The sequence below is a fragment of the Gopherus flavomarginatus genome, chromosome 2 (assembly GCF_025201925.1).
Source record: "Gopherus flavomarginatus isolate rGopFla2 chromosome 2, rGopFla2.mat.asm, whole genome shotgun sequence".
Classification (NCBI taxonomy): Eukaryota; Metazoa; Chordata; order Testudines; family Testudinidae; genus Gopherus; species Gopherus flavomarginatus.
In genome coordinates, this window is record NC_066618.1 from 238,855,461 (window position 1) to 238,879,329 (window position 23,869).

A 23,869-nucleotide genomic window follows, 5' to 3' on the forward strand; every position below is an offset into this window, starting at 1 on the left:
GGAAAGGATGCCTCCCCCCGGCACTCACCTGCAGCGGGAAGCGGAGCGACGCAGCCCCAGCCTGCTCTGCTTTCCTTGCCCCAGCCCCAGCCGTGTCACTGAGGGGGCGGCTGGGGAAAGGTCCTGCACTCACCTGCAGTGGGAAGTGGAGCACCATGGCTGGGAGCTGGCGGAGTGGAGCTGGCTGGGGCTGGGGCTGGGCTGCTCCGCTTCCCGCCGCTGGTGAGTGCGGGGAGGTTGGGGAAAGGACAGCCCCCGTACTCACGTCGTAGGAAGTGGAGCGCTGCGGCTAGGAGCTCATGAAGTGGCGTGGGCTGGGGCCAGGCTGCTCCGCTTCCGCCGCTGCTGGTGAGTCCGGGGGGAATCCCTTCCCCCAAGTCCCATCTCCCAAGCGACATGGCTGGGGCCGGGGCGATGGAAGCAGAGCGGGCTGCTTCCGGCCCCCCACTAATTCCCTGGGCCACTTTGGGACTGCGGGGCCACCAAAAGTGCCCTTCCACAGCTCCTGCCCCCCAGACCCTGGGGGGGAGCCCCTGAGCGCCCCCGAGACCCTTTGCCCCTTATCAAATCCCTCAGCCCTGGCCTGGCCCAACACCCTTAACACGCTGCTCAGAACAGCATGTCAGAACTTTACCGTGTTGTATGTGAACCCACGTTCAATCGAGTCGCGTTATATCGGGGTAGAGGTGTATATTTTAATTTCACACCCATTCACTGATGTAGTCTTCTAAAGCAATGAAAGCCCACAATTAAATGAGTTAAGGCTTGATATTTAGCACTATCTATATTTAAACACATTTTTACTAAGAGCTGAACAGCATCCCCCAGGACAGACTACAGCATCAGTAATCAGTTGTAGGTCTTTCCCCCCACCCCATATTTGTGGTTCAATTGTATTGGCTTTACATATTCACACTTGAGCAGTGAATTACAGACTTTGAGAACTTTCTTGAAAGACTGCCTGTTGTAGTTGCACAAGCAATCCCTTTTGGCATTGAAAGCTTGGAGCCAAGATCATAAAAGATCATACAATCCCAACTGCCTCACTTCCTTCTTTTAAGATAGAGCCCTAGGCCAGAACTCAGAGAACAAAGGGAAGGTGTGCAGGTAATGTGATTATGCAACATACTTGAAGAAATACATCTGAAAATTTTAAATTCACAATCAAAAATGAAAAAAAAGTATAACTTGTTTAAAAAATTCATTGTCTCTCAATAGTTGACTTTTCAGTCTAGAATAAATGTTTATAGCTCTATTATAAAACTTAAGTGTAGAGTAGAAAGACAAATGACAAACATATTACTTTATTACTTTTTGAAGTATATATTCTCAGTGAACTATAAATTTTTAAAGAAGCAGTACAAACAGAGAAATGTTGTTTTAACATGTATTTAGGAGAATTCTGCTAGGCAAATAATAAAATTAGAACAAATTGAAAAGAACAATGAGCTGTTCATTTGCTTCCACATACCCTGTAGTGATATCTGTAAATTATGCATCAGTACTTACTGACAATGTGCCCTGTAGTTTGAAATGCAAGTTCCACTATACTTTCATCTTGATCTGATGCGGCCAAATGAAACACTGAAAATATATTCTTCCAACCTGAGCGAATGTTGGCAGCTTGAGAGTTTACCATCTGTGCTATGCACCGTACAACCATGTCTCGAATGGTAGGAGACCTAAATTATAAACAAAATGTTAATAAATAGTAACTGAAGCTACTGTACTGATTAAAAAACAGAACTTTTCTAAGGACCAATTTTATTTTACAGAAGCAATTCAGACAAAATAACTGATTCCAAAAGCTGGTGGTTATGTTCCCAAGTGAATCAGTTAACTGCATAATTACCTGTTTCTCTTCATTATGTGTTCAAACGGCCTTAAGAAATCCTTCTGGAATCGGAAATTAGCAAGTTCTCCTTTTTCTAAGAATTTCATTGATAACTGCCTTAAGGAATCTACTGCAAAAATAGCTACATCTTCATTAGGATTGCAGCCAACCTAGTAGTGTAGAAGTAGAACACACACGTTCGCATTAAAACTGCATTTTAAGAAATGAGTCTGAATTGTCTTTACATTTGAAGATGGAAATGGAAGAGCAGAAATCACAAATTCAGAAGTGAAACTTAAGATACGAAGTTAAAAATAAATTATTAATTCAATCAATTCCTACCAGCAGCATGGCTCAGTACTTAACAAATACTTTTCTCACTTCCTAACCTATCCAACTTGTATTTTGAAGAACACATCCCAACTTTTAGAGCTCTCTAAAGATAAACAAATGAGCTCATTAGAGCTACTTCACTGGTCAAAATGATAATACAGCAGACCCTTGCTAGAACGTGCGTCTATATAGTGCAAATTTGCTTATAGTGCGGGACTGCGCATGGATCCCAAATTTAAATTATCTTCATTGGAATCCATGGTAACGCAGTCCCTGTGTTAACGCGGGACAGCGCATGGATCCAAAATACCATGTTCTAGCGAAGGTCCTGTGTATTAAAAAAAACAGAAGACAAATAAGACATTTAATTTAGAACGACAGATAACCCAACACTGCAAAGAGCCAAAGCTTAGTTAAGAAACACAAAACACTTTTTACAACACACAGTGACCGCATATTACCACCTACAGCAGCCATTTTTAGGTCTATACCATGATTAGGGCCTTACCAAAGTCATTGTTCATTTTGGTCAATTTCAGAGTCACAGGATTTTAAAAATGGTAAATTTCATGATTTCAGCTATTTAAATCTGAAATTTCACAGTGTTGTAATTGTAGGTGTTCTGACTCAAAAAGGACTTGGGAGGGGGATCGCAAGGTTATTTGGGCGGGGGGGGGGTCGCAAGCATATTGTAAGGGCAGTTGCAGTACTGCTACCCTTACATCTGTGCTGCTGCTGGCAGTGGTGCTGCCTTCAGAGTTGGCAGCTGGAGAGCGGCAGCTGCTGGCCGGGAGCCAAGCTCTGAAAGCAGAGTGACCATCAGCAGCAGTGCAGAAGTAAGGATGGCATGGTATGGTATTGCCACCCTTATTTCTAGGCTGATGCATGCAGAGCTGGGTCCTCAGTCAGCAGCCGCCACTCTTTTTGCCACCCCGTTCTGAAGGCAGCAGCGCAGAAGTAAGGCTGGCAATACCATACCATGCCATCTTTACTTCTGCGCTACTGCTGACGGTGGCTCTCTGTCTTCAGCGCTGCTATGGTATGGTTTTGCCACCCCTACTTCTGTGCTGCTGCTGGCGGAGCGCTGCCTTCAGAGCTGGGTGCTCAGCCAATAGATGCCACTCTCCGTCGCCCAGCTCTGAAGGCAGCGCAAAAGTAAGGGTAGCAATACCACAACCTTCCTAAAATAACCTTGTGACCCGCCTGCAATTCCCTTTTGGTCAGGACCTCCAATTTGACAAAGATGATCTCCTCCATGAAATTTATTAAGTAGAGGGTAAAAGCACACAAAGACCAGATTTCATAGGGAAACACCAGTTTTCATGGTCCATGATGCATTTTTCATGGCCATGAATTTGGTAGGGCCCTAACCATGATTAACAAGTTTGCCAATTTATGCTACTGCCTTTGCATTTAATACAGAATATATCAGCCTTGTGAACAGAGAATAACTAGACAGTCCAAATATGGGTTCAACAGAACAATATAGATAGCTTTAGCCCTTCTACCATAGATTTTGTATTCTTTTTCCTTTTCTTCTTTAATGTTCTATTTCTATCTATACTACAGGATAGTCAGTTAGAACTGAATTTAGGTGTAAAATTTTTCAAATTTAGTTTTGAAAGGGTTTTAAATAGATAGGAATCATTTTCTGATTGCGTGAGCAATTCAAATAGTGTAAGGATTAGCAAACATACCTTATTAAAATGATCTCCAATCACTTCCCAGATTCTAGACCACTGTAGTCTTATCCGACCCATGTTATAGTAAGAAATCTCTACTATCTTCTGCAGACTAAACATTCGAGGATGGGTAGCAGACAGCAGTTCATCCACAGATACGGCACAAAGCCAACGGACAAAATCCACTATTAAACAATCAAAATTCATTTAGTATTCTTTCCAAGCTTTATCAGAAGGCTACTTTGTAGATTAAGATAAAAAGTGGTAAAACTTACCAATAGCATTTCCATCCAGCCTTGTAGATCCTGTAAATATTCTGAAAAATTCACAATTTATAAGACTTTATTATTTTAAAAAGGGGCTTCTTTTACAAAAAATAATTTATACCACAACTATTTTGCTGCTGTGCTATTGCCCAAACAGATTTCTGGCTATGACAAAATCTAACTGCCTTAAATAAAGCATGTAAGACTTGATAGGTAAATTCTCAAAATCTGGAACACTACCAAAAATGTGAATCATGATTTATTATACTTAGTAAGATTTTAGAACTGCTGTCCCTCAGCAAACTTCAAGAGAAGGTAAAGTATACCAAGAAACATAGCATTTTAAATATATAAATCAGAAAGTACTTTTCATTATGCCAGAAAGATTTGGGTCAATATTCAACATTTACAAATGACACCACATGATATAATGTTGACCAAAGTATTTGGTCACAGTAAATACCCACAACTGACATCAGTCTTGTGTATTATGCCTAAATCCTAGTGACTCATAGACTCAGACTCCAGGACTGGAAGGGACCTCGAGAGGTCATCGAGTCCAGTCCTCTTCCCTCATGGCAGGACCAAATACTGTCTAGACCATCCCTAATAGACATTTATCTAACCTACTCTTAAATATTTCCAGAGATGGAGATTCCACAACTTCCCTAAGCAATCTATTCCAGTGTTTAACTACCTTGACAGTTAGGAACTTTTTCCTAATGTCCAGCCTAAATCTCCCTTGCTGCAGTTTAAGCCCATTGCTTCTTGTTCTATCATTGGAGGCTAAGGTGAACAAGTTTTCTCCCTCCTCCTGATGACACCCTTTTAGATACCTGAAAACTGCTATTATGTCCCCTCTCAGTCTTCTCTTTTCCTTCAAAGGAATATCACTTTGAAATACAGCTATCAATTTTGAAAGTTATTATTAGACACTGGGGGCCTCAGACTTCTGCATATAAAATAGCAAAATTTATGAAAGGTTCCTATCTGATGCAGTTTTGAAAATAAAAACGAACATACTCCTGTAAGATTCCACTTTACTTTTAGGGAAAATCTAGAACAGTAATAAATATCAAAGACAGCATTCTTATAGATGAGTACTAGTCAGGGGGGAATGGAAGGATGCAGTAATTGGGTAGAGAAGCAAAAGTGTTTAGTGTCTCTCTCTCTCTCTCCATAAAGGAGACAAAAATCTATACATTTTAACTGAAGTATTTATTCTTAAATTTATATAGAAAATCAAGATGGATCACACTTAATACAGCAATAGCAGCTTCTTTTACACCCCCTCAGTTTTGCCCCTGCAGTTATTACTAACTATCTGTAAACAGTTCCTGCTTCTCTTTTCCCTACCTTCCTTCTACCATGATGAGCAACTCCTACTGTGCAATAACACAAAAACAAAATAAAACAAAAACAAGCACTTTGTGACATTGCAATATGGTGATGCAGATATAGCATTTTTGTAATTACTGGGAAGTCAAATAACCTACTTATTTTTTCTATCACTAGTTGAAACTACTGTATTCACATACTGTGAAAAGTTCATGAGGTATCCAACTGGAAGGAAGTTAAATACTGTACCTGTCTACAGCAACAACAACACTTTGGGAACTAGTTTCTCCAATGGATTCCTGAATACTCGCTATCTGCTTCCAGTCCACATTTCCTCCAACTATAGGGAACAATTAAAAAAAGAAAAGGGAGGGGAGAGGAGGACAGAGAGGAAAGTATTTATGTCAGTATCAAAATAATTGAATATATTTGTATTTACAATGAAGGCAAGTAGACCAATTTTTTCCTTACCTGTTAAATTGGTCATCTCATTGAGTTGGGGTTGCTCCCCCAAACTTGCTTCAAGAGAATTCTCTCTCCAGATTCCACTTCTGTTGGAACCAAAACTCCCAGAAAATACTTCCAAAATATGCAAACAGGAAGAGTCCTATCGAATTTTAAAGTTAGCTTTTCTGGTTTTTGCATCTTTGGAAGTATTTTCTGGAAGTTCTGGTTTGAAACTGGATAATTAGTAATAGCATCCGGTGCCTGGAGAGAGAATTTGCATATTCTGCCAGGAGCAAGTGAACAGAGCTATCAGGATTGGTGAAGGGCTACTCCATGCGAATGAGGAAAAACTAATCCCTGAGGGCAATGTCCCTAACACCATAAAATAATAATAATAAAAAAAAAACTAGAAATAAATGAAAATACTTATTTTGAGAGCTAGAAACTGTGGCCAAGATTTTTAAAAAATCAGCCTCTAAATTAAGTCTCCTAAATCCACATTTTGGGAACTTTCTGAAAATCCTGGTCAAAACCAATAAAAACCAGAAACATTGAATTAATATTGCCATGGTGTCTTATTAAGGACATGACTCTTAGTCACTGCAACACACAGAGAGTGTTGAATTGTTCTAAAATAATCTATTAGGAAAAGGAGCAGAGTAGAGTCAGAGTTCCAAGGCCAGAAGGGATCACACCAGATCATAACAGTCTGACCTCCTGTATATCACAGGACACTCAGCACCCCTCACACTAAACCCAACAACTCAAACTAGACAAAATATTACAGCCCACAGCAGACTAAACTATTATGGGCAACATGTGGAGAACAAGAGGGACTGAACTGCACCAGTACCCACAGTAGAGTATTCAATGAAAGCCAATTTTTTTCCAATTTTAGAATCTGGCAAACAAAAAATTATTGTTTTTTTCTTAAGTCTCCCAAAAATGTGTCACTCGGGGGTTTCCCCTCTATGCCAAGAAAGTAGAGTCAGTTCAATTGTAACAGCTTACCTACTTGGTTCCTCACTCTTCCAAAACTGAACAAGAAGTTGTAGCAAATTCTTATGTGAATATTAATTGTTAATTTTCTATTTTTTAAAAAATATGTACATTACCCTCATTAGCTTGCAGAAACTAAGTGATTTATTTGTATTAGTGAAATTGATGTAGGTCCAGATTGAGAGAGGCCATAAGAAAGAAAATGACCAAGCAATATTTTCCATTCTTTCCAAAACGGTCTCCCCTCAATCTGTCACAGAGGAAGGAGTAAAACAATAAACAGATGAAGTGATGGGGGAAAAACAAAAGTAGTGAGAAAATAATATGGAAAATAAAGATTGCAAGTTTTGCTTAGGAAAAAACAGAGTTTATTTTGAGACCACTTAATTTCTTTAAGGTTTATTTTCCTCTGAAAGGTGTGTCCGCTGTGGTAATTGTGACGAGGTAGATATTCAAGACCAGGTGGCTGCTTTACAAAATTCCTTCAGCTGAGACTCTAGTTGTGCGTATATTATGCTTTTCAAAGTGGTTTGAAAGCAAGTACATAAGCTTCTGCAAAGCAATACTCGATCAAGTTAGAGAGAGAGAGAGAGAATTTAGAAGTTTTGGCTTCTAATAATTTTGGATGAAAAGCTTAAGTGACAATGGGACAAACCAACTCAGGGATTCAAAAGGGAGTAGAGAAGGCTTTAAAAATAAACAAGTTTACATCCTATGGTGGAGAAAGTTTTGGATGGTGGCCTGACTTATTTTGCTGCCTCCCAGAGTCTTAAAATGTGGGGAAGCAATACCAGGGAAAATCTCTACAATAAATTTGGAACCTCCTATGTTAAGGATGTGACTCTCTAAAGAGCATATACTTGGAGATACACATACTTTAGTGATATAAAAACTATAGGACTGGAATTCTAAAAATCTTTGAATTAGGTCACTGGCCATGTCCAGTGAATCAACTGAAGTATTTTCTCCAGATTACAGAGTAGCCTTTCAGGGTAGTCAATTCTCTGGATGTTGTAAGTGTTTCAGCCACTTTGAGAACTTGATCTGGTCAGAACTTTCTGTTTCAACATGGATGCTCTCAGGTTTGATTAGCTTGGATTTGGGTGTTATAGAAGCCTCTCAGTGAGGAGATGCAACCTGTTAAGAAGCTCTGGGTGAAGAAGCAGGTACATCTCTATCAGGTCAGAGAACCCTGTCCTCCTCTGGCACTTTGTTGTTGGATTTCTCCTTTTTAATATGGAACTAGTGGCATAAATTGTAGGTGGAAAAGAGTATGGAATGTAGTTCCATGAATGAGGCACAGCATCAATTCCAAAAGTTATAAGGTCTCTTTTCCAACAGAAGTGCAGTCTGACCTTCGCAGTTCAACTTGATAGAAAGAGTTTACCTTCTGGGAGTCTCAATGTGCCCATTAACTTTGTTTGCACAACCCCTTCACTTGATTTATTGCTTACCTGATGAGCCAGTCACCTTCCCATTATATATGTCTTTGTGAATACAAATTAAAAGGATAGAGCCTGTTTGACCCAGGTGAAGGATACGCAGTGCCTCCCTGTGAAGGGACAAGCTTCCCATTCCTGTTTATTAATGTACAGTATGTTACTGTTGCATCATCTGACATAATCTGGACATGGATTTAGAGGGAGGCTTTCTTGGAAAGGCTAGCTGGGCTAATCTGGTAACACTTCATTCTAGCAGATGGATGTTCCTTTTCAAATCCATGCCACACATTAAGTGACCCAAAGATAATGCCTGAATTGATTACTTTACTGCCTGGTAGGATGCAGGTGTGGAAATCATACGTAACCTTTGCCCTTTGATTCCACTAATGGAGATATGATAGTACAGATTGCGGAAACACAATTCTCTATGTCTGCAGATGGAATCACTGCATGTGCCACTATGATCAGAGTGTGATCGCAATACAAGAGACCATGATCTTTGGTGTTATAGTAAGAAAAGGATTAATGAGAGGTTGGCCCTTTAAATCTAATATCTAAGTACGCCTGTTCTTTTTGCGGCTACAGACTAACACAGCTGCTACTCTGAAACCTAATATAAGATGTAGCTTCTGAACTGATCTTCTGTGGAAAAAAATTATGGCCTATAGTGAACCTGTCTGTATTCATGCAGAACTAGGAGAGTGAAAACCTGCCCCTCAGAAGAAAAAGTGATTATGGCTCTACTGTATATTCTTCATAGTAAGGAAATCATCAGGAAGAGCCTGGGCTGTTCTAGACCTCAAGAAGCTGAACGGGTCCATGCAAAAAGAAATTTATTCAGAGCAGAACTCTCCTCAATCAGGAGACAGACAGAAAACCCAGGAGGTGATCTGTTTACTCCATTTGACCTGGACTGCCATGATGGGAAAAGAGGAACATGAAGAGAAAGCTCAGTGGATGATCCCACTTGACAAACAAAGCACCAGAAGTTTGCCATCTTTCTCCCCCAAAGGACAAAGGGAAAGGGAGAGAGAGAGAAAAAAGGTTTTGCCTACTGTTGCCCCAAAATACGTGTTACAAATCAGGCCACTAATGGATAGGGCAGGAACACTTAACTGCCACTCTGTTTGCACAGCAAGATACAGAGATTCTGTCACAAGAGGAAAAGGGGTATTTGCCTCTGGAGTTTGCCTCTGGTATTTGCAAGAATGAGGTTCAGTTTAAAACATGTTGGGCTGGAGGGAAGAGGTCAGCCTACAGAAAAATTCTTCTAGTTAATTCTTGTCAGAACCACTTGCCTTGGGAATGTTCTCCTTTCATAAAGGATGTGTTGAGAGAAAAACACAGAACTGTTAAACCTCTAGGATGTATTAATAAAAAAAACCACACGTCCATACATGGATACTGTGGTGCAATTCTTAATTTTAGACTTTTTTGTGGGTTACCATAATCCTCACCTAGAAGGGAGAAACTTTTCTTAGAGGAGAAACACATTACTCCAACTTGCGAATTCATTCTGCACTCATTCACAGATAAGGAAGACTGAGAGTCTCTACAGTATCTTATTTCTGAGTTCCCCTGCACTGGATTAAGGGCACTTAGAAGTCCCAACTTTTCTCCAAGGATATGGCAGAATATTTTCAGTTTGTTTACTTTTAAACTTCTTTTCCTAAATCTAAATCTTTTATCACTTATTCCACTAGGGAGGCTGATAGAGGTCATCTGTTGCCCCCGTCCTCCCACCCATGCAGCTGGTGCTGCGGGCTCCCTCCCTCCCCCGCCTAAAATTCAATCAGGGATATTTATGGTATAAATCATGGACAGGTCATAGGCCGTGAGTTTTTGTTTCTTGCCCATGACCTGTCCATGACTTTTACTAAAAATACCTGTGATTAAATTGTAGCCTTAGACATGAGTATTTTTCCTTGAAAAAAAAACTATGCCTGTATAGATGTGCATACATACTAGGATATTTAACAGGAAGAATACTGCTGGAAAGCAGTAATGTCAGAAGGGACCTTGAGTGACTGTGGGAAACCAAATTAAAATGCAAGTTTGCAGCCTAAGAGAATAAAACCAAAATAAAGGTAAATTGATTTGGACTTGCATGCTTCAAGAGAGAACTATCCTGGGCAGTGAAGCTGTAAACTCTCTTTTACAGGGACTAGAATACTGTGTGCCTCAACAATAGCAAAATCTGTAGCAGTGTGGGGAGAGTGGATGGAGGCAGGTCACAAAGGGAGCCAGGGAAAAGGATTGGCTGAGGAGTCAGGGCTGATATTGGGCTATGGAATAGACTGGGACGACAGCTCTCAGACCCCTGGCTGCGGAGCAATACCAGGCAGCTAGTAACAGAATCATAACTGCTCCAGGAAACGTGTTGCATGACAGAGAAATCTTTAGCCAAGACTCAAGCTTTAACCAGTGTGGAAAGCTGTTCTCATGAAGCAAGAGGGAGTCTGGCATCATACTAAAATCAAATTTAGAAAAATCAAACGTTTCTGTTTAATGGCCTGCCTGGGTACGTGAGAAAGAAAACTGGGCATTGTAGTGAGTGCCTGAATTGTATCTACAACCTTCATATGTTTTCATGGATTTACTGTTGCATTACTCCCCACTCTCAAACAGATTTCTTGAACTGCAACCTTAATTTTAATTTAGATTTTTTTGTACATTTGTTTGGCTTTATTTATTTATTTTTGTTGTTATGGAATGGGTGTGAATTCAAGAAAGTTTTATTTTCAACTACATAAAAATGTTCCAACATGTTGGTTTTAATGGCTTTATTTATCTAACATTGAAGATGGCACATCTTTTAAAAAATTACAAGTTTCTGTCTAATTAATCAGAAATATAACATCCACTTTTTATCATAATGTAAAAATAAAGAATCTTACTGATGGAATGAAGTTTGGCTCTCAAAACTTTTTCTATAACGAAGTAGCCACATAAGTAGGTAACAGATTAAGACAAATAATTTAAATCAAGTTTTAAACTAATCATTTAAATCACTGTAATTTAAACCAATCCACCCTGCATATTTCTCACAAAAAAGTCCACAGGGTGTACCAATCAATCCACATTCATAAATCTACATCCCAATTTTATTTGTATGCAAGTTTCGCAAAACAGACATATATTTGGTACAGCGAATTAGCAATATTGCTCAATCTAGCAACACAATACCTTTAGTATGAAGTACTTTTGTGATCAGCTACATTTTAATTTCCTCTAAGAAAGTACTATAATATTAATAAATATTGCAATGAAGCCATTTTATGCCATTCCCCACCCTGTATCCCCCACAAAGTGACAATAAATAGATAAGAAGTATTCTTAAACATATTTAATTTGAGAGTAAATATCTCAGTCACAGTCCTGCATTTGTATTAGCAACAGAAGAAATGCTTTTAATAAATAAAGGATTAAAATGACTTTTTTCCATAATTATGCCTCACTTCAATAAAATATCTCTGGCAACCGCAAGCTGAGAACCGAATTTATTCAAATATTATACGTCCATACGAAGCTAGATAACTAAACTACTTAGAGCATTCATATTACTCACCTAACCCCAGGCCCACAAATTCATCAGGTGCCTGATCCTTCGTTCCAGTAAAAGAACCTTCCCTGCCTCTCACTGTCCCAGAGATGTAACGTGGTTTTACTCCAGTTCCTATTAATTGTGCCAGCTCAAGTTGACTAATACATTTCAGAATCTAAATTAACACAAAACAAACTATTTAACAGCGAGAAGTGGATTTTAAAAATATTTAATATCCCTATTCACTTTTATAAAATTCTTTATGAATGGGCAGATTTCAGGGTTTTAAAAAATAAAATTCTCATTTACACACATACGTACTACACACCCAGACTATATGTGTACACAGAATATGGCAAAAACTAACAGTAATCTTTTAAAAATACAGTTACTATCACTTCACTTTATGAACCCAATCCTGCAACTTTACTCATGTAAGGGCTGTAGAACTGGGTCCAAAATATGCAAGTCTGAAGATACAAAATAAAATTATAAACATAACATGAATGTGTACACATAAACACTCACTCTATATACATACATACATAGCACATACATACTCAAAACCCACTGTATTCCTGAGGGAATTGTGTGCCAGGACATGGGCTTGGCAGCTATACTGCACCCAACCCTGACACAGCGCAAGGGTCTGACCTTCCCCAGAAACAGCCTGGGGCCCTGGCATAGCAGGTGTGGGCAGGCAGGCTCAGCCCAGCAGGATCCAAGTGTGGAGGAGCTTAGTGTGGGGGGATCCAGATGTGGGGTGAGAGAGTTCTTTGTGGGACAGTCTGGGTGCAGGTGGGTCTGGGGGAGAATCTGGATATACACGGGCTTGTTGGTGGGGAGGAGTGAGGGGAAGGGGGAGTTCTGGTTGCAGGGGCAAAGGGACTCTATAGATGGGGTCCAAGTGAAGATGGCTGGGGCTCAGCTGGGGGGTCTGAGTATTGGGGCATGGGGTTTGGCAGGGGGGTCTGGGTGTTGGGGGCTCAGGAGGGGGTCCGGGTGCCGATGGAGTGGGGCTTTGTGGGGTGGGGCTCCAGGTGAGGGGGGCTTCTAGGAATGATCCCCATGAATAGGAGGTGAGGCTCATTGGGAGGGAGGATCCAGTGTGGTTAGCTCAGCAGGGGATGGGGCTGGGTCCAGGAATGGGGGTTCAGATGCAGAGGGTGGTCTGGAAGCAGAGGGGTCCAGGTGTGTGTGTGGGGGGGATCAGCGAGGTGTGGTCTCGGTGCAAGGATAGGGGTCCAGATGCAGACGTGTACGGCTCAACCACGATTCTGGGGCCAGGGGAGAGGGAAGACTCAACGGAGTTGTGTGTCTGGGTGTGGGAGCATCCAGATGCATGGAGGTTGGGTGGACAAGGAAGCAGCTTTCCACTGCGGCTAAGAAGTGATGGGGCAGGGAGCGGAGCCAAGGGAGATTTCTGGGGGTGGGTCTGACCTAGTCCTCACCATTCCATGCAGGGGAAGTGTGCTCCTCTCCCACCCCCAGCCCAGCCAGACTACCAGCTGCTGGGTGCAGGTAGGTGGGACTTGGCGTGCATGCATGCATCTCCGGCTGCAGGGGGTTGCGGATGAGGATTGGCACAGTGGAGGTTCAGGTGCAAGGGAGTGAGGCTTGGTGGGGGGTCTGGGTATAGATGCATGGAGGTTGAGCAGATGTGGGGGAGGAGGCCTGGATCACACACCCCTGCCCCCCGCAGTAATTTACCTCTTCACTGGCTGCTACAGGCGACCTAAACAATGCACCTGCGCTGCTGGGGAGGGGCACGTGGCTGCTCTTGCAGCTCCCTTTGAATCCCCATCAGAAAGTCATTTTTCTGCAGGGAAGCAAAGAAATCTGTGGAGGACATGAATTCTGCATGTGTGCAGCGGCACAAAATTCCCCCAGGAGTAACAAACACTGTATACAAAATCAATGTATTTTCATGTACATACTTTCTTATAGTTAAGAATGAACTACTCTTGTACCTCATGCCAGGAATTTCCTAAATAGTTTCCATCTGTATGAGCCACTGTGATGAGTGTTTTTATTGTGTCAATATTCTTCTGTTTCATTTCAGTTATACCAGAACTCACTGTAAGCAAGGTAAATCTTGCTAGCGCTTGGACATAAGCATCTCTTTCAAGCTACAGAGGGAAACAAAAGTGAGTTGTTTCTGTTAGTTTACTTAACTTGTCAATGTCTAAATATCTTTTGGTTCCTTTATGTATTATGGAGGCAATCAGACATTAATTTTTATTTTGAAATCGTATCTCTTATAATAATCCCATGCACACATGAAAAGTGTATTAGGAATATAGCATCAGATGTTAGTTGTGTATGCCCACTCTTTGAATAATTGTATGCACCACCCATCTATGCAGTAATCTGAGCTGTTTGGTTTATAAGGCCCATATCCCTAGCTTACCCTACATTGACATAGATTTCAACCTCAAATAGCCGGTTGCAAGACCTCAATGGCAACTACACTGAAAAGTAGGGAGCCATTACAGTCATGAAATTTAATACTGATTGTTGCTAAACTCATCTGCAAAATCTCTTTGCTTACTGAAACTTAAAAACAGGGGAGTTTTCAATGAGAACCTATATGTTACTGAAAAAAATAAGGTAGGTTTCATATAGCTGAATTTCAAAGCATTATATTAACTTAAAGCATCCCTCTTTCTTTCTCTAATGAGCTATAGGATAAGGCTCTCCTTGTAAAACTGTAAACCTGGGAAGGTAAGGTGTCACATGTAGCAGTCTAAAGCATGTCATTTTTAGTAATTTCTTCTGAAACCAGATGCTACATTTTGTATTTCAAGTTAAGATAAACAAATATTCAAGACATCCCACCAGATGAGATGCACTCACTGTAAAAAACTGTAAGGGAAAAAAAGATATATGACTCCCCAGCAGCCTCTTCCCAGTTGAGAGATACTATTGCCCATGCCCAAGTGCTGCCTTGCCATGATCTGCTGACAGACTTTCATCAGAACAAGTCCTCGGAGAGAGGATCCAAGAGATATTTATTATTTGAAGGCAGAGACCTACATTATGCATTTATGCATTTGTGTGTTCAGAAAAAGAACTACTATAAAATGAACTTGTTATAACCCAATTCCTGAGCTCTAGAACATCTGAATGTAGGAGCAACTCCTTCTGGATAGGTGAGTGACTGACCTACCTTCCATGTGAACAGAGTAGAGCTACAAAGAACAAGAGAAGGGGTTTCTACATGTGTATAACTGATGTGTGTGGATGGCTTACTCATGTAGAGGCCAAAGGCCAGAAACTACATTCTTTGGAAAAGGAAGCTCATTACAACTCCATTTCTCATATGAACCTATTGCAGGAAGTAACTATGAGGAGATTAGAATTGATCTCACAATGAGTATTTGTGGTTACAGCTCCTGGAAAGAGGGTGTCTTATAAATCTGATTTGGATAATACCGGAGGACATATCTTTTCCCTTTATCTTTTTTATAAAACATGGACCTAGCCTGCAGAATTCCACTCCTGCAAAGTCACAAAATAGATATTAATTACAAAATGCAGCGAACTGTTTGGGAATTTATAAGGCAGGTTTTTAGATAAAAGTTAAAGAGCAAAAGAGCTGGAATAAAATGTGCTACAAGCAGAACAGATATCCATTTTCTTGGGTACAATCTAGTATCTTTTCTGTATTTGTGAAAATCCTCAGATAAGAAGTCAGCAATGGCCAACTGGTAGCAAACAGAAATTCTGTGTGGGCTGCAAGGTTTATAAAAATTCCAGTGTATATGAAGTCTAAGAATTTACTGCTAATTTATTTCACGTAGAAAATACTGGCAGCAGCATCAGAATCTTGTATAGCTAAATGTTCGATAAACCTGTGGGATTACATAATTCAATGGGCCATATTCAATACTGACTGGCATTCTACTTTACTCTGGACTTAGGCAGAGTGAACACAGTTCAATCAGAGGAACACTCTCCCATGATACCATCAGATGAAGAGGGACTGCTGAACAAAAAGACTCAGAGTCAGATCTCCCATGAAGAGAAAAGCAGTAACAGAGGAATTTAAGGCACTCTCTTCTCATGGCAGATGTTCTCTTTTCCCTCATGAAATGAGAAAGAAAGAGTGATGCCTTTTTCTTACTAACCACCACTACTACAGAAGGGGAGAAAAACAACAAATGAGCCCACCCATCAACTAAAAAGGATAGGTGAGCTGAAATATGCAAATTAAGCACAGCCCTTGAGGACCCCATTCTGGAAAAATCATGGAGCAGGGTTGAAATAACTGGCTCTGTGGATACAGAGAAAGCGGTGGATGTGATATACCTTGACTTTAGCAAAGCTTTTGAGACGGTCTCCCACAGTATTCTTGCCAGCAAGTTAAAGAAGTATGGATTGGATGAATGGACTATAAGGTGAAAAGAAAGCTGGCTAAATCGTTGGGCTCAACGGGTAGTGATCAGTGGCTCGATATCTAGCTGGCAGCCGGTATCAAGCGGAGTGCCCCAGGGGTTGGTCCTGGGGCCGGTTTTGTTCAATATCTTCATTAATGATCTGTATGATGGGATGGATTGCACCCTCAGCATGCTCCCGGATGACACTAAGCTGTGGGGAGAGGTAGATACGCTGGAGGGTAGGGATAGGGTACAGCGTGACTTAGACAAATTGGAGGATTGGGCTAAAAGAAATCTGATAAGGTTCAACAAGGACAAGTGCAGAGTCCTGCACTTAGGAGGGAAGAATCCCATGCACTGCTACAGGCTGAGGATCGACTGGCTAAGCGGCCATTCTGCAGAAGACCTGGTGATTACAGTGGATGAGAAGCTGGATGAGAGTCAACAGAGTGCCCTTGTTGCCAAGAAAGCTAACAGGATATTGGGCTGCATTAGTAGGAGCACTGCCAGCAAATTGAGGAAAGTAATTATTCCCCTTTATGTGGCACTAGTGAGGCCGCATCCTGCGTCCAGTTTTCGGCCCACCACTTCAGAAAGGATATGGACAAATTGGAGAGAGTCCAGCAGAGGGCAACGAAAGTGATTAAGGGGCGAGGGCACATGACTTATGAGGAGAGGCTGAGGGAACTGGGCTTTTTAGTCTGCAGAAAAGAAGAGTGAGAGGGGATTTGATAGCAGCCTTCAACTACCTGAAGTGAGGTTCCAAAGAGGAGGGAGCTAGGCTGCTACTCAGTGGTGGCAGATGACAGAGCAAGAAGCAATGGTCTCAAGTTGCAGTGGGGGAGGTCTAGGTTGGATATTAGGAAAAACTATATCACTAGGAGGGTCATGAAGCACTGGAATGGGTTAGCTAGGGAGATGGTTTTTTAAGGCCTTGCTTGACAAAGCCTTGGCTGCGATGATTTAGTTGGGGATTGGTCCTGCTTTGAGAAGGGGGTTGGACTAGATGACCTCCTGAATTCTCTTCCAACCCTGATCTTCTATGATTCTATGATCTGGTATAAGACATGGAGTGAAAGCCCCAAGACAGACTTGTGTTACAGCATTAGATTCACTTTAAAACCACAATAATGAAAAACAGATTTTAAAAATGAGATTTTATTGTGCTCAGAGGTGAGGATGCATGGCTCACAGAACTGTGCTGTGCTGTTCAGGAAAAATCCATAAAATCAGAGAGACCCTTCCAGCTATCAATGTTATGATTTTATCATGATGCATAAAATACTGATTGTTCTTAGAAAGTGGTCTTGGGTAACAACCCATCTATAATTCTTCAACAAGACTGACACATAACATGAGAACACCAGTAGGAAGCTGGGAGAAAAATTTAGCATGGAACAGACAACATATTTCTCAAACATTCTTTAGAAGGGAAATTTACCAACCATTCCTCAATCCCCAAATAGTCTTGTGTTCAAAATGGGCAATACTTATCAGAATCTTGCACAATAGGAACTTCCTAGTCTAAACAAGAGAAATAAGCACAGTATCTTAGAGATCACCGAGTGGTAATTGTTGGCAAGCCATAATTATTTTAATGGCAACCAAGATACAGAACTCTCCAGAACCTGAAGGTAATATCATGGTCCTCACTTAAGAGGCAAAAGAACCAATAAACAATACATTTTCCTTTGAGATTGAGGCTTAATCATCCAGAAAAATAAGCAGAAAGCCCTGAATGACAAGGAGCAACCTACAAACTGAATGAGATAAATCCCTATGTTTTGACAGAGGCCGATTCCAAGGAGCTGTTCCTCAGTCTATATTGAAAATTCTGACATGCCGCTTTCAGTAAATTATTCATGGACCATTAGTTGCTTTTCACAATTTAAAGACATTTATGCTGACCAGTGTGCCTTTCATGTTGCCAATACACGTGCTCAAAAGAAAATATGTTATACCACACTGAAGCTGCAGTGTTTTATTCTCTGATGGCAAGACAGATTCATTCACTGATGCCCATAATACTTTTGAAAGTGGAAGACATTGGCTTCTGCTGAGAGAGACTCCTACACACCTATTGCTAGTATGAAAAGGGAATTATTAACTGCCAAAAAAGTTACAAGAGGGAGATTACTATTTTCAGGAGGTGACAGTGTAAATGTGTTTAGCTTAGGGATCACTTTTTTAATAATTAAAAGTTTATTTTCTATTTTCAGTAGACTCATTTAAAATTGTGGTGTCAAACATAAAAATTCAGCCTTCATCCCAACCACCAACATATATTCTCAGATTATGGAAGATCAGTACATTTATTGGCCATTTCCCTATACTGGCAGAATATTATGCTCAACAGCTGAGAGTTTAAAGCCATCAAAAGAAACTGATTCCCAAGTTTAATCAGTATTATCCACAAGAGCCAGTGAGTCTGGAATTCTTGACATCCCATTTTATGCGAGATGCATTAGTGCATTATGTTTGGAAAGACATTCCCAGTGCCACAGAGTTAAAATGATATCCAATTACACAAAAGTCTCAGAATAGCTATGGTCTCTCGCTAAAGTTGAGCATAATGTTTCCACCAAGGTTCAGTGAACTACAAATTTTCAACTACACAATATATTTGAAAAAGATTCATGTTAAGAAACAGAACCTTTTGTGGCAAGATTTAAGATGAAAATAAAAAAAGTTTGTCTGTTCATCTGAAAACTCTTCTTTGTAGTCCTGTATATATGGAAACGTAAAGTTTTACGAACAACATCTGAAGCAACTTAGAATTTAAAATAAACTCAATGCACTCAGTTAAAACCAGGTACAGTAATAACTTCAGAACAAAGAAGTCACTGGGTATTGCAGTACTTACATCTTCAGGTAATGATGTAAAGAACTTAGTGAATGTACTACCATTCCATTAACAGCACCTAAACCAAAATATTCTCATATAATCTTAACATTTAACATTACCTGAATGCTGAAAATGCATGCAATCCTGATTGCACATCGTATGCCTTCCAAACAAAGAGATGCAACTTCTGTATCATCACAGTCTTGTAGACCCACACTGAATGCAGCTAGGAATGGTGTCCACGCCAACTGGAACAATAAAACCACACATCTTACATTAATTTTTAATATTCAATCTCAATAAGAGAAAACTTTATTCCAACAGAAAAAGAAGTATAAACATCACTGTATCTCGCTGAAAAATAATAAAAAACAAAATGCTTAATCCACAATAACTTCGGAGTGGACTTTCTACTAAAAAGAAATGGGAAGCAGAAATAGGGAAAAGAAGTTATAAGGCAAGGGGATGATTTTGGACCAACTGAAGTGTAATACAGACACATAGGTTCTAGTGACAATGCAGTCTTGTCCAAAGCATTTTTTAAACTATAAATGTTTGTTATCTTAGGCAGTGCCAGGGGTTCTAAAAGAGAAAAGCTGTGTGTAAGTTATATATAGTGGATATTGTTTTAATATTATCTAGATACCAGTTCTCCATATGCATATATAATTCTTTGCATAATCAGATACAAATAAATATATTTGTATATAAAGTTCTGACAATAGCCCCAAAACTTAATTGCACAGTGAAAGGTGCAATTCAAATTTGCTGAATGGTGCCATCCTGACACACTATTTCAGAGAATTACTCCCATATAAAGAGTCAGATTGACAAAAATGTAACTGCAGAGTTCTTGAAAAACTGTTAATGAAAATATTTATCCTAGTGCATGCCTTATTTGTTAGGGGAAGTAAGATAGGCTGCTCCGCTCAGCTATCTATAGCATATTATTATATTGATTTTATATTAGTTAAACAGCATGGCTAACTACTATTTGGCCTTTTTCATACGATGAAAAAACCCTAACTATACAATAATCATCCCTACCAAGGTGCAAGGGGTGGAGATAGAAGGAAAGAGTTTTTCCCCTCTCCAGAAAAGGGGATCCTGACATTCCTACAGTGACATAACTTTCAGTACTTCAGTTTGAATTTTGAATGAATAGAAGAGGAGAATAGATTTCTATTACTTTAGCATGTCTTTTTCCTTTTCTTTTCACACTGAGATTTTCCATAATGTTTATGTGGACAGCAGTACTATAAGTCATTAAGAGTGTTTCTAATAGGACACTGTTTGCATATTACAATTTTGCTGTATGGTGTGTTACACATACAGTTAGATTCACATTATGGTAAATTTCTAGAATTTCTTCAAAATGTACCATTTGCTCATTTAGGATGAAAATCATCCTTTATGAAGCACAAGTCCTATTTTGAGGATTTAAGTGGTTCACAGGCCTTGTGGTGGCACACAAGGTGAATTTCACCTGCACTTATTTTTATCATGATATACAACATCACTAGGTTATAAATTTCACTACTTCATTAACAGGAAAAGATATGCATACAGATTTGAGAATGTTTACAGAACCTAGATATGAGGAAAGCCAGGATGGAGTGAGCAAATATTTATTCTTTACTACATTGTAATCACTACTTTGAGATGATAATTATGATTCCAATCACTGGCTCTAAACATTAAGCTGTATTATTGGTTCTTACAATTAGTTAATGACTGGGAATGATAAAAGGATGAATGTCTTGGAACTGAGTCTAGTACACCTCCACCTCGATATAACATAAATTAGGATATAATGCGGTAAAGCAGTGCTCGGGGGGGGGGCGTAGGGGAGGCAGAGAGGTGCGCACTCCGGTGGATCAAATCAAGTTCGATATAACGTGGTTTCACCTATAATGCAGTAAGATTTTTTGGCTCCTAAGGACAGCCCTATTGAGGTAGAGGTGTAATTAGAAACTCAAAGAGGAAGAGATATCCACTGGAAGCTCACATTACAGCTTTGGGTTTTTCTCCCTTTAAAAAGAGATGGGTTTTGCAGATATTCTTCTCTACAAAGTAGAGAGAGAAAAATTTTATTAAAATGGGAAGTTTGTTATTTTACATACGCTAAGTGACTGACATCACATTCCTTAACTTAGATGGATCAATTTCCGTTTTTTAAAAATACTTAGGAAACTCACACATCCATAAATAACGTCTGTCACAGTTCAAGGCAACTGCACCTGTATTCCTACACTGTGGTCCAGCAAGGGCACCAACTCAAGGCTCCTGGCTTCTCAGCCATCACCACTCTTGGGTAGAGACCCACATCTCCCTCCTGCCAGGCATTTATTCAGGCTGCATTGTTCCCTGCCTACACTATGTTATTCCCAGTAAGCCAGACTCCCTAGACAAACCAGCGCCTGTGCTCTGCTTTTGCCTCAGAGGATATAAACAGTATCATTGCCCTCAGTTATAAGTTACCACACAGATCTTTCTAAGCAAGCCTATTTATATGCAAGGTGAACGCATTACAGAGACAATCTATTAAAAACAACAAAGGAACCTATATGCATCATGAAATGCTTATCAGAGGTCACCTCAACTCTAAGGTCTTCCAGGTGTCAGTCTTTCCAACCCTTCCTTAAGGATTGCCCCCCCACAACCTGGACAGAAGGTTCTGTCTGTTTGTATGATCAAAAAAAAAAAAGAAAAAAGACCCTCATTCAGTTTAAACTCAGGGTATTTATCGGTTACCTTTGAAGAATCCAATTTGAACCAATTTATGCGGGCCTGTTCAGATGATGGTACCGCTCTGGATGTGTTAAAATCTGAGTGAATTTGCCTAATCACACTAACTGTCCTTTGTTCCTGGAGAGCTGTGAAAGCACCTTTACTTGCTAAGCTCCTCATTCCTACAGCCCTTCCACCACTATAGGGAAACGGTCTAGCAGGAGAGAAAGGCTCTGCCAGTTCCTCACTGCTGGAGCCCTTCCTCACCACAACAAAAGGTCCCAGCAGTGAGGAGCTGCTATACCCTTTCTCCACAGCCTCCCTGATTCTGGAGCCTTTCACTGACACCTGTAGCCACACAGAACAATGTGGACGTAGTGAGCTTTTCATGCCAGCACATAGCTAAACATACATTACACACCACCACCAATGGGGTGTAGTGTAGATGAAACCAGAGTGTGCAACTCCCTATCCATTCTGAAGTCTCACTGTCTCTGTCCTGACTCAGGTAACAGCACTGCTGGGCCTGCACATGACTGCTGGCTCCATACCATTTTCTCCTTTCCCAAGTTTGACTTCCTGATGTTACCTGGCCCAGTGGAGGGATCAGGAACTGATAGTGGGGGATCTGGGACGCATGCGGCATTCAGGCTGAAGTGCAGAGGGAATTGCAGTGAAGGAGGACTTTCTCCTCACAAATATATCTCACCCTGCCCTGTCTTTAGTAGCTAGAAACCTCTTCAACACACCACTCAATAGTAACACATAATCGACAGAAAGGTAGCCAGTTCCCAGATGTTTCAGGTTTTAATTTAATAAAACAACTCTTTGAGCTAAACCAATAATAAATTTCACACCCTATCAAAGCATCAGATTGTGTGTGGTAGTGAAGTGATGTGGATAACTGCTTGCTGAAGGCTGGAACGAAACCACCACTGTGTCTTTTGTTGGCTTTGCAGGCTCGTTTTCATCCTGTTTTTCTGCTGTTTCTGTGCCCTTAAACTACCTTATTTTTCTCCCTCCGTGCCTGTGGCTTCCTTCCTCTTCCAACAGGAGCTTGGCCTTTTCCCTGCAGCTCTCTTGTGGCCTGCAGTGCAGTTCTTCTGCAAAGTCTCCTCTTCATGAAGTTCATATTTTTCTGTCCTTTCTGTCTCTCTCCTCTTTGGTCTGGGACTTTTCCTGCCCTCACAGCCCTACAAGAGCCGCAGCTCTTTCCTCTTTCTATTCTACAGCGCAGCCCTGACAACACAGCTTGTTCTGGATGTTGTTCCAGTGCTTAGGGATGAGGAAAACAACCCCTCCTTGCTCTGAGTAACTTCACATACTCTTTCTTCCTTTCTCCTTGTTCCGACACTATGTTTGTTGAAGTGCAGGCAGATGTGAAGAGCACAGGGGTATATACGGTTGCATCCAGGGCAAGCACTTTATTACTAATAGCGTGGAAGTGGTTGAATAATTAGCATTTATTCCAGGTGTAATGAGACCTATAGTATTAACTTTAAGTACTTCCTATTTCAGCAGGAGTTTGAACTGATAATCCCACTCCAGGTTGGTTCAGGACTAAGCCACCTTCTAAGCGAGTATTCTTCTCAGTTATCAAAGACATCTGGTGCTCTGCTCTGCATTTGACAGTGTTACCATGATAGACAGAGACACATTTGAATATATATTCTTAATCTGGGAGCTGTTAATCTGAAAATCAGTTTTTAAGTGGGGCAAATAGAAGATTGCTTAGATCTACACCAAGGTAAGGACAAGCAATTCAGAACCACACATTAGCAAAGATGTATCAAACACTAACCTACTCCTTCCATTGCAAACACTAAAAAGTAAGAAAATATTTTAAGTTATTGCACACCTTTTCACTACACCCAAGAGCCCACAAATTCACAATTCCACTAAAAGCAACAGACTGTTTTGTTAGAATGAACTTCCTTTGGCCAACACATGACATACAACAAATTAAATCTCCCTCAGAATGAAGAGGAATTCTTAACCAGAGAACAGGGCTGTGTAACAGTTACTGACTA

The 23,869-nt window shown here is 40.5% G+C and overlaps 1 protein-coding gene across 5 annotated transcripts in view; it reads right to left on the minus strand.

Annotated features, from left to right (window-relative positions):
- The window catches only part of ARFGEF1 (ADP ribosylation factor guanine nucleotide exchange factor 1), a 185,738-nt gene that overhangs the window by 35,790 nt on the left and 126,079 nt on the right, over positions 1-23,869 (minus strand). For all 5 annotated transcript variants that reach the window (XM_050940493.1, XM_050940496.1, XM_050940494.1 and 2 more), the window contains 8 exons: positions 19,229-19,357; positions 13,856-14,014; positions 11,910-12,060; positions 5,703-5,793; positions 4,125-4,165; positions 3,865-4,034; positions 1,853-2,004; positions 1,510-1,682 (listed from right to left, as the gene is read on the minus strand). In XM_050940493.1, coding sequence (XP_050796450.1) covers positions 1,510-1,682; positions 1,853-2,004; positions 3,865-4,034; positions 4,125-4,165; positions 5,703-5,793; positions 11,910-12,060; positions 13,856-14,014; positions 19,229-19,357 — 1,066 coding nt within the window. The remainder of the gene's footprint in view (positions 1-1,509; positions 1,683-1,852; positions 2,005-3,864; positions 4,035-4,124; positions 4,166-5,702; positions 5,794-11,909; positions 12,061-13,855; positions 14,015-19,228; positions 19,358-23,869) is intronic.